The 12,393-nt window shown below is 33.2% G+C and overlaps 1 protein-coding gene across 1 annotated transcript; it reads left to right on the forward strand.

Moving 5' to 3' along the window:
• The first annotated feature begins 2,959 nt into the window (after positions 1-2,959).
• Positions 2,960-8,708, forward strand: LOC131953586 (uncharacterized). Its single transcript, XM_059316821.1, has 4 exons — positions 2,960-2,966; positions 4,019-4,200; positions 5,379-5,619; positions 8,548-8,708. The coding sequence occupies exons 1-4, from the start codon at positions 2,960-2,962 to the stop codon at positions 8,706-8,708; spliced, it is 591 nt and encodes a 196-aa protein (XP_059172804.1).
• The last annotated feature ends 3,685 nt before the right edge of the window (positions 8,709-12,393 follow it).

A 12,393-nucleotide genomic window follows, 5' to 3' on the forward strand; every position in this document is an offset into this window, starting at 1 on the left:
TCCATGTTGACAGAGTTCTGACAAGATTTTTTAGAAAAATATCGATGTTGTAAGAAAAATTCAACAGCAATTTTGAGGTGGGTTGTAGGCTGAGTTGTGACGTTATATTAGGGGGGGTCTGGCTTTTTGTGACGACGTGTGAGGTAAAAATCGTCAAAAAAAAAAGCGTGACGTCATTTATGGATGACCCCTGAGGTAAAGACTCTGTTGAACAAAAAGTATTCAGTTAATACAAAGTATTGAAAGAAATATAATACACTCTAGTTTCTAATTTAACAGTAATTTTGTTATAACATTGCTTACCATCCTCTTGTGTGCTGAAGTGTCATTCCGACAACTATCCAGACTGACTATTTGCTCAACTGACTGTAAAGGAAAGGTGTACCCTTCTGGCAAGCTCTGAATAGTTTCTGGGATACCCTCTCCCATACCATTTAATTTAGCCTCAAGTCTATCTACTTTTCTATGCAGGCGCCGGATGTCTTCAAGCAGCTCTGCATTGTTTTCCAGAATCTTTTTAAAAAACGGCATCAGCTGATCTGTACTTAGCTGGGTGACTAGAAAAGAAATAATTCTTGTCAAATCTTTACTAACATTTTTTACAAACAAAAGCAAGAATGCTAACAAAGTAATGATTTATTTTAAAAAATACAATACACTTACAGCCAGAAAAAACTAGGGGACGCTGAAAACTGTGCATATGATGCAGGTGGTTTAGGAACAGCTTTGGAAGCTTTAGGTGGTTGTGGCAAATATTTTTTGGAAGGTATAGGTGACCTTGACCTCCGCCTCACCACCAGAGTTTCTTCCAGGCATCTCTTCGGGGGGGCGAAGCCCCCCCCCGAAAATATTTTACCGCCCCCCCGAACGAAATGAAATTTATATAATTTATATAGAAAATATATACTTTTAACAGTGTCCGCCCCCCCGAAGAAAGTTTACCGCCCCCCCGAAGATTTCAAGTGCCCCCCCCGGAGAAAAATGTCTGGAAGAAACACTGCTCACCACGACTCTGCACTGCTTCTTTCTGGCAGGTGATGATTCTGATGATTTAGAATCATCATTGGGACTCCAAATGCAAAATTTTTATTTTCATTATTTATACAAACATAACAAACTTAAATGAGGCTATATATTTAGCTCAAGATCTAAATTAGAGATTGTAATATATACCATCTAATTGTTGGCCGTGACTGCCGATGTGGCTCTGATCTTGAGCTCTCAACATCACTCTTTTCTAGAGCCTTTCTCTCAAGGGATTTTATTTTTTCATAGGAAACTGTAATGTGATAAAAAATGTCTAAATGTTATAATAAAACATTAAAAAACAATAATATAATTGTATTATATTAAGTATATGTTACTTTTAATATTTAAAATTTTTAATGTAAGTAATTGTTGGTAATTTAGAAATATATTAATTCTTACCATTGCTGTGCGGAATTTTCTCATATGTAAAAATCTGCCAGCTCTCACATGGCTCTTTTGCATTGCGCACCCATGCATCTCCAGCAGTGGGTGTGCTTGGCCAGTAACATTGATTTTTGCCAGGCAGCAGCCACACATCTGGCACCACCATCACCATCCTTACATTGTCCTCAACAGTTTCGAGAAGGTGGTACATTCTTTAACTTTAATACAGACTTAAATACATAAACTATACTAATTACAACAAATATGAATACACAGTATTTACATAAAAATTAAAGACTTAAATGGATTAGATAAAACAAATTCTACTATTTTTGTGATTCAGAGGAAGCAGCACATATCTCTTTTTGTATGGTAAGAGAACACATTTCTGTTCAATTTTTGATACATTGAATGTCTCTAATTTACCAGAAAGATTTGACACCTCAAAAATGCTCAATTTTGAGGACAATAATGGATATTGAAAAAAATCTTAACATGTTAGAAATCGCTCAACAACAAGTACTAGTTCAGAAGACAAATCCATAATGAGAATATTTCTAAGCAAGAAGATTGTGTCTTCAATTTTAACACAGTTTTCTCCATTATCTATGGAAAAAAGGATACCTTTAAAATTAATTTGAGCAAATTGATCACATCTAACACCATTTGGCAATGGCCCAAGACAATTTTTTTTTGGAAAAGGATAAGGCTTGTCAGTTACAAAATCTTGAGATGAAAATAATCCTTTATCTGAGACTGCTCTTTCCGATAACCTCTTAACAACTTGTTCTAGTGGTGTCTGTGGTTTACGAATAAGTTTCTTCAACATACCCAAAACATTTTCTAATGGAAAAGCACTGAAAGAATCTAGTGGTCCAAAATTCTTAACATCTGCTGCCAAATGTGTGAGCCCATGCACATTATAAACCAGAAATTTATCTAAATATCTATAATAATAGTTTCGCTGTCTGTCTATCTATCTGTGTATGTATCTATCTGACAAGAACGCTCTAGAGAAAACACAAGTGAAACGAAAACGAAATATGACGTCGTATTGAGCATAGAGTAGAAAATAATCTCAAGCCGGAGAGTGCACACAGTAATATGACGTCATTGATTCTCGGGTAAACATTGAATAAAAAGGAAATTTTGTCTAATCTAGTGGTTTGCGTGAAGAGTTTCTTTCATACAATTCTTCGGGTAGGGGCGAAGCCCATCCCCCGCGTAAGAACGTCTGAGCCCCCTCCCCTCCCTCCCCAACTCAAAAGAAATTTCTTCATCGATACTCTATAATAAAATTACCGTCTAATTAATGTGTCTAATCTAAAAAGTGGTTTCTTTCATGCAATTCTTCGGGTAGTGGCTAAGCTTGACACCAGTGTTTCTTTCAGACTTTTTCCTTCCCGGAGGGAGGAACTTTTTCTAATCTAAAAAAAGTGTTTAGCGTGCACAGTTTTTTCATGCATCTCTTCTGGTAGGGGCGAAGCCCCGCCCGGGTTCTTCCCCAGTAATTATATATTTCTGTTTACCATTTATATTATAAAGGATGCCAAGTGCCAACATAGTCGCTCTAAAACTCTGGGCGCCAAACCGTGTATTGACGAAAGTTGTACCCTTTATGGCGCCGCCCATAAGAAATTTTAGTTTTCTTTTTCGCAGAAATATTCTCGGGAGTATTCTCATATACTCCCTAAAGTTTCATGGCACTCGGATGAGCCGCATCCGAGTTTTATTTTTATATACCGCGTATAGATTTTAAAAAATCGCTCCCCCCCCCGGGGGGCGCCGCCCTTGCAATATTAAACAATATTTTTTGCAGAAAAATACCATTGAGTAATCTAATCATCTCCCCAAAGTTTCATGGTACACGGATGAACAGTGTGAAACCGAAATCTTATAAACCGTCTATAGAGAAAAATCGCAGCCTCTCGTGGCGCCGCCCTTGCGAAATTAAAAAAGCATTTTTTACAGAACCCTTCCCTAAATTGTTCTAATCAACTCCCCCAAAGTTTCATGGCTATCGGATAACGGTGTCACACCAAAATCGACTTTTATTTTTATATACCGTATATAGAGAAAAATCGCACCCTCCCTTGGCGCAACCCTTGTGAAATTAAAAATGATTTTTTACAGAACCCTTCCCCAAAGTGTTCTAATGAACTCACCAAAGTATGATAGCGATCGGATGAATGGTGTCAAACCAAAATCGACTTTTATTTTTATATATCGTATATAGAGAAAAAACAAATCGCGCCCTGACGGGGCGCCACCCTGACGGGGCGCCACCCTGGCGAATTTGAAATTTTTTTTTACGCAGAAACCTCCCCATAAATATTCTCAACAACTTCACAAAGTTTCACGGCAATGTGATGCGAGGTGTAGTATTGCATAAAGGACAAACTGACAGACACACACACAAACATACATTGCTTTTATATATATATAGATTTAACAGCTTCCCCCCTCCCCCCACAAAAATTTCAAGTGCCCCCCCCTCTACTGGAAATTGTATTACCAATAGGCTACTAGAATCTAGATTCTAATTACTAGTCTTACATTGTCTTACCATTACAGTGCAAAATTAATAAATGAATTTTTATTTCAGGACAGTCTGTAACATTGTCTTACAGTGCAACCCCCAACTCATGCACTGAAGGCGATCTTCTAGAGGGAGTTGATGTCATCACACTCACTGGGGAAATAAACCTGGAAGGTCAAAATTCAACTGATTGGAACCTTGATATTCCATTTCAGTTTAGAAAGAATGGTGCTCTTCAGTTTCAAACTGTAAGAAAAGTTTTATTTTTTATTATAGAAGAAGGTTTAAAGTTCTCAAAAAAAAATTCTTTTGATAAAGGTTTACAAAATCTAGTAAAAATATCACTTAAGTTAAAATAATACAGAAAAATTATTGTAAGGATATTGGCTATGAGTTAATTCAGAAAGAAAAGCAGGCTAAAATGAAGTCAGCTCCCTATATGTCACATAACATATTGACATGTAATACTTAGAAATCTAATTGTGTTGGAGGAAATCCCATTCAACATTACAATTGAGAAGAAGAAGAGTGAGGATTTGGATTGTATTTAAATAACGTTCAAGAGCATGATATACACTAGTGCAGTTAACAAAACTTTATATCATTTGTGTTCACTTGCATGACTGTGTTTCAACATAGAATTAGGAACGCACACAAAAACTTTGAAAATGCTTTAGGTTAGCATTATAAGTAGCATAAGGTTTTAATCTTCATTATTGTTCAAGATGATGTAAACATTTTAAAAAAACCTTTAATTTGATATCCATATTAATATCAATATTAATCTATAGCCTGGAAAATGCTTTTTGAAAAAAACTTGTTTGTGTTTAAATGGCTAAAGTGCTATGACTGTTATGGTGGGTTAGTTTTTAAGTAGTGTTGTTGTGATGCGATTGACCATTCAGCAAAACATGTCTGCTAGAATTCTTCCCATTCAAATACACAGCAAGCAAATAGATGGGCTTAGTTGGGTGTTGTCTTTATCAAGTTATATTTTTTCCCCGTTGAAGTTTTGCTTATCTTATGTTCTGCTCAATATTTTTAGCTATTAATCTGAAAATATTTATAAAAGGCAAGTTTACATCAAACACTAATCAACGATTGTTAAAACTAGATTGGTCTCATTGAATAAAACACATAAATAACTATTACAAGTATGTGTTGTTGAAATTACCATAAATCATTGTTTAAAAACAGAAAGTCAGAATCATCGTTTTTGGCAGCCATTATTACCATAACGATGGTAAAAAAAATTACGTAATGCCTTAAAACACTTCAATGACTAAAATTATATATAAGAACTAAGTTGGATCGTAAGGTATAAGCTTTATTTTTCAATTAACCATTACATTATTTAAAAAGCCCAGAATAATATTTTGTTTGTACTGTTCTTCTAAATTTAGATTTTATTTTATTTTTCCCCCAGCTCTGCACAGTTTATATGAGCAGCTACTGCCAGACTGGCGGCAGTGAGTGTTACTGTACATCACGTTCAGGGAATGTTTACCACTTCACATTCACCAGGTTAGCTGCTCTTTGGCTGAGTAACTCCACAGCAATGACTGAGCTGGCAAAGTTGAACACAACTGATGTAATAAGGGCTTACACTGATGTCCCTATTATTCATGGTAAATGTTTGGCTTTTCTTGTTGCTTTAAAAATTAATGGTAACATACATTGTTCCATGTGGGACGGAGTGGTCTAGCGGTAGAGAGCTTGACTGCTTACACGTAAGTCTTGAGTTCAAATCCGGGTTCAAGTCAGTAGACTGTCCCTGAGTCCACCCAACTCTGATGGGTACCTAACTCACGTTAGGGATAGTAAAGGCGGCTGGGAATAGTGCTGACCACACTATCTTTTCATATGCTGAGGTCACTGAAACAAGTGAACTCTGCTTCACTTGCCCCATAGACCGTCAGGTTTGAAAGGGAAACTTTACTTTATACATTGTTCCATAGATATAAAGGGTAGACCATAGATATTTTCTAATTTTACTTAATCTTTTTAATAGATAGGCTTATATTAAAACCAAATATTTTTTACAAGCTTTTATTTAACTCACTTCCTCTGTCGTCAGTCGTAAGTCTGTCTAGACGGAAACGCAGGAGTGAAAATTCGGAAACTTCTACTTGACCGATACGATTCACACTTGGCACGTGGGTCAAGACATGAAGACAATGCAATCTGAAACTAAATTTGACTTAATTGGATGCCTAATTAATTTTTTATGAATTAATTAAAATTTGGACCGAATTAGTAGGCATGTCTAGCCAACCACACCACACGCGACATCACCTTCAATAGCTGCGCCATCACGTAATGGCTGCGTTCAAAAACCATTGCGCGCCTACTGAACGTGATGTTTATATATATATATATATATATATATATATATATATATATATATATATATATATATATATATATATATATATATATATATACTTTATTTCATTTGCATTTGATTTAAGAAGTGTCTTTTTATTAAAGAAATAAAAATATGTTGAAATCCAAGCAAGGTTTAAAAATAAGAAACTTAAAGACTATAGGCAGCCAATTTAAAATTGATTAATTTGTCATTTTAAACTAATAAAATTTATTCTATTTTTAATCTTCCATCCTGAAACACTTGTTTTTTTTAAATAATAATATACATTCCAATTTAAAAAATAAATATTTTGCATGGCTTGCATTAAATACTGTGCAATTTACCTGTTACATATTATTCATTAAATTATTTTTCTTTTGTCAAGCTTCTGATGATCCAGTAAAGCCTCCCAAAAATTTAATGCTTCTGGCTATGGGGTTAGGGTTAGGTTTTACCATATTGATTTTTATCCTATTTTTTGGCCTATTTATTATTTTACTTAAATGTCTTAATATACTATATTTATCTGGCGCAACACGTGTACGAGGTGTAATATTAAATTTAACGCGTTGAATTGTTTTCAATTACTGGCAGTGTAGTTATTATGAAAAAAAGGTAAGCTTCAGTACTTTGATTTAGTATAAAGTTTCTGTTTTAGTATAACTAACCTCTTTATGTACTGTATGTTTTCAATTCTTTATTTACAATTGATGGCAATCTGTTTAGGATTAAGGTTAGTTAAAATGTTCATACCTCAATTAAGCCATTAAAATAGATAGAACAATTTTATATGGTAGGCCTACTAATAGCTCAAATAAACCCTGGTGAAAATTGGATATTAGTTTATTTAGAACTTCCGTGTTGTTTTGTATGACATGTAACTGTTCTTTTATTTGGGATTTGAAATTGTCTCTACACTTTTAGTCTCTATATAAGAGACTCGAGTGTGATGAATGGCATTTGCTAAGTTTAATTGAAATCAACATCGCTATGAAATACAAATCGATCATTTGCTTGTATTAATCCAGTAGTACAACTTGTAACACTGTCACTTTGCTTGTAACTGTAAAGTGTGATGTTTGGGGGGCTGGTATTGCTAGATAACAATTCGAAAGATAGAAGCAGTAATATTTTTAAAACCTTACCCTAATTAAACAGTAAATTAAGTTAAATTTAGATGATAAAAGACTACTTTTTTTATTTTGTTTAACTTAAGATGTTTGAGTAAGTTATAATAAAAAATATTATTATTTATTGGCCGAAAATGTTTACTCATTGATGTATACAAAAATATAAACACATTGTTTCGGCAAAATTGTTTCGGCTGTTTAATCATCATTGTCTATCTCCGGTTGTTTCCTTTTTCATCTGGTTAAGAGCAAAGGTTTTCTTGTAAAATTTGTTAACCACTGCCGTGTCATGCCCGCTACGTCTGCACGTCAGGCGGTATGTTGACTTGACGCTGCACGTCAATTTGTACTATCTCCACTCAACAGAATATACTTGGTTATATTATAGATATAGTATATAGTAAAATTACAAAGTATGTAAGATAATGAAAATCTTTAAAGCTTTTAAATGCAATAACAATTGTTAGGGCTGTCGTTAGCCGTGGAATGAAATAAACATTTAAATCTTTGATAAAACAAAACGACTGAATTGCGATAGAAAGGAAGTTTTACTACATAACAGCTAATATTTACTAAACGCTTCAAGGTGCTTTGTTTTAGGTGTATGATTTGCGTTATATATGTCGCTTTAGCATTACGTGGCAATTATCAATACTTTACTCCTTTACTCCTTAGATAGTGTAACTATAATATAAAGCATTATATTGTACACCCGCTGGAGATTATATATATATATATATATATATATATATATATATATATATATTGGGTTGTTATAAGTCGGTTTAGTATGTTCCTTTTTTTTGTTCCTGCTTGGAAGCCATAAATAGACGCCCCCATGGGATTGATCGAAGTTTGTGTCTAGTAAGGGGGACTCACTTGGAGTTAGAGGACATTACAAAGATTGGGGTGGGCGTAATGTAATATTGGTTTGTGTTGTGCAGTACAGCCTACAGACCGTTTTCCAACTGGAAACTGGGTCGTCTAGTTTTATTTGTATTTCTTTAAAACGTGTATTAATCGTTCATAACGAATTGTCCCTATACAGATGAAATAGAGCTTTGTTTTGATTATTTTTTATTTGTCTTAAAAAAAAGAAACCACGGTCAGTACAACGCCAAATCTTGCTTCTACCCCCAACCGGAGCCAGGTACCCGTTAGAGCTGAGAGAACTGTTGTGCTCTACCAGTCAACCAGCGGGTTCATGAAAAGACCTGAGTCAAGTCTGCTTGAGGAAAATGTGAACCCACTAGCTTAGAATAAAAGTAATTTTACTGACTGTTTAATATATTGGTATTTTCTTTAACTTGAATAAAACGTAACCTATAGTGGTAATTTTAAGTGAAAAGCAATAGTGTGTTTAGAAATACTTTATGTTATGCAATTCTTCGCTTAGTTTCGACAAAAATACATCAAACTTTGACTTCATTTAAGATTTCCACATTTTTAAACGCCTCAGACTGACTCAATTCATAAACAACGGGAAAATTGTATTATTATGCTGATGTAGCACTTCGTAAAATAAGAAGTTAAATTTGTTTTATTTTTAACAAGTCACGATTATATCCTTGTATACTTCGTGTCAAGGACAATTTACACAACACCAATCTGTTGTGTAATTTATTACGTGGCTGAGGCTATATTGGAATTCCCGAAACTTCATATCATAAAGTACTGTTAGTTAAGGGGATATGGTTTGTTTATATCTATTTTTACAATTTACGATCTAAAGCCTTTTAAATTATTTTTACCATGTTTGATACATAAAAGTATTAAACAGCAAACGAAAAGGGTTGAAAACTATGATGGTTGTCATGAAACCCGAAAACACCTCCGCTATTTTGAGTTTTTCGGTACTTTTAAAAATGCTAAGGCTTTTTACTTTCTCGTATATACGAAGTATAGAGAAAGTATTGTAATCGTGCACAAAAATAATATGAAATTTTGACAGTTTTCACCTTTTTACTCCTCAGTCCTTCATCACATCCGAAGTATAGAGGACTTATTTTAATCAAGCAAAAATTATTAATACAAATATATAAACATTTTGGCGTTTTATGCGTTATCGAGTCGTAAAAACTTGACTTCGCAATTCTGTCCTCATGTCTGTGTGTGTGTGTGTGTGTCTGGTTGTAAATACGATAACTTGAGTACCGTTACAGCTAGGTTGATGAAATTTCATATATAAGTATTTTATCAAAATCGTAGATTCTGATCAACTTTTGAGCGATTTCCGATAAACGGAAGTGGTACTTTTTCTAGTTTGAATTTTTAAAAAGCCTATAACTTGAGTACTATTTCCGATAGATAAATGAAATTTCACATGTTAGTAAAAGATCTAATTCTCTATCCTCTTTCAAATTTTTAGTAATTCCCGTTTATTGAAAGCACTAATTTACGCTATTTCCGATTTCTCAAAAAACGAATGCAAATTTATAAAGTACTAATAATATTCCGCACTATTATGCACGTTTTATTTGACGTTCACAAGTGTGCTATTCTTTTTTCTACGAGATTTTATTCTATTTAAAATGGATTAAAATTCATGTCTATATCCCGAGTTCCCATCCCCTGTTTTTTTTAGAAAAGAATATTCGAGAAAGTTTAGGGGAGATCGCTCCCGGTTTTTTACTTATGCACTTATAGCAATCACATTTAAACAGCTTATATTTCAATATATATTAAAACTTTGTCGCGACCACGTTTTGGAAATAGCTACTTGTAAGAATTTTACAAGGTCTAAAAAATCGTTCCCTTTTTATTATTCATAAGTTTCAAAATGAGCATATTATTTACAATTAACTTTTTTCTATGAAAACCATCACAATTTCTCCGTGACAAAAGTTATTGTTGCATGAAGAAAAATTACTGAAAGTATGGTGAGCATTGCTTAATAAATAAAAAAAAAAGTAGGAGGCTTATTAATGTTAAAAAATGCAAACTGAGAAAAACAGCAAAAAGTAACGTTAAATAGGTCACGAAAAAAATCGTATCGGTGTAATTTGTAAAGCGATTTTAAGCTTTGGGTATTTCCAAGTTGACGGAAATTAAGATTATCAAATACATGAGAAATCCAGCTTTCCAATGATGCGAAATACGTTATGATGACGGATATAAAACTTTTCGTTAAGAGCTTGTAAGATTGGGAAAAATGATTATTTTTTAATCAATTAGGTCATAAAAATGATATTTTAAACACTTACAATTTTTTAGCGCAATTTCCATACTGGACAATTGCGATTATTAACTCGTCATTTCTGGTGATGGATGGATGGATGGATGTGTGTCCGCAGCTTTAAGTCGTATCTCCTCCTCAAGGAAGCAATATTGAGGACTAGTTCCAAAAGCAAATATGTTAAGCAAGTTCCGAGGATGATTGTGGGCCAAAATAATTCCCGGAATTCCTTCCTGGATTTCCCGGAAAAGCCAAAAAAACTCGAAAAAAATGCAATTTTATGGCCCATATCTCGGCAACCAGACCACTTAGCGACTTGAAACATTTACCAATCGATTCCTGCTATAATTTAGAACAATATTGCCGAAGAAAGTTTTCAAAAATATCCTTTCGTTCGGTCCCAAAAAAATATTTACTACTTTTTTAAACTGAGCATCGTGTAGGCCTACTCGTTAAAATAAAACTATTTCCGTTGATATAGGTTAATATAGTTGTCCTTTTTTTAGCGCGATTTCCATACTGGTTTCTATTTTGTTTTGAATTATTAAAACTACTTGTGTTGCATTATTTATTTGCTGAATATATGATTTATCTCGATTTAAAATTGTTATGGATAACATAAGGAAATTGCGCTTAAATTGTCACTAGACTTTTTATTAACTTGTTTCATTAATGTTATTATTTTCTTAATACAAAATGGACAAAGTATCCAAAAGTTCAAGAATTCCATTATGACGAAAAACCAGGAATTTTGTATTTTTTACTTAGCATATCCCCTTATTAATAATATTAAACTTTATTTAATAACTGTAGGCACGGAATTAATTTTTTTCATATTGGCCATGACTAAAAAAAATCAAAATAAATTTTAATTTTTTTTTAAAAAGCAATAAAGTAGTCAAAACATAGCAGTAACAAAGAAGTTAAGCATTTGGAATGAATACCAAATAATTTTATAGTTTTAACAAATAATTGAATAAAAGTTGAATAGAATAGATGAAAGAGAGATGGTCATTGAGTTAGCAGGACATGAAAGAGTTGTTCTTTTAGTTTGGTTTTCAATACATTGTCAGATACAGATAATTTTATTTTATTCGTAGAATTTTTCAACAAACGAGCACCAATGTTTTTGAAAAAAAAAGTTGTATGTAAAATAGGAAAACTAAGATGCCAATTTATTTTGTGTTAAAAAAAATATGTCTGATCAGTAAGAAGAGGTGTTTCGTGAAAAAATTTAAATTTAAAAGTTGCTTTAGTAGGCCTATATATTAGTTTTTATCATTTGGTAGAATATTAGTTTTTAATAAAAGAATGTACTAAACAAGACAGGAACCAGTCCTAATGCCCTTTCAGTAGAGGACGCTGTTTGTTATGAAGCCGCCGCTTCACACATAACCAAACCTAAATTGAATAAAAGGTAAACAAAAATAACCTGCTATTACAGTCAATACAATTTCTCGATTTTCTAGGTAAATAGAACAGGGTTTATTTTTATGCATTTTTAATGGTTTGGAAAGACAGAAAGTAAATAAATTAGCCTGTAGTTATTTGAATCTTGGATGTTTGTTTTTTTAAAGTAGGGGTATAATCTCAGCATGCTTAAAACATTTCGGTTAATATTCGGTTGCTATACAGAGGTTATAATTATAATTCAAACCTTCAGAGATTATTGGAGCGGAAATCTTCAATACTTTATTAGAGATGTCATCAAACGAAGTTTTTGTACATAGTTTAAGAGATCTTAGGCCATCATAAACTTCTTGAACAG

This window comes from Physella acuta, unplaced genomic scaffold (assembly GCF_028476545.2).
Source record: "Physella acuta isolate Inbredline_101_S28 unplaced genomic scaffold, ASM2847654v3 ptg000932l, whole genome shotgun sequence".
Lineage (NCBI taxonomy): Eukaryota > Metazoa > Mollusca > Gastropoda > Physidae > Physella > Physella acuta.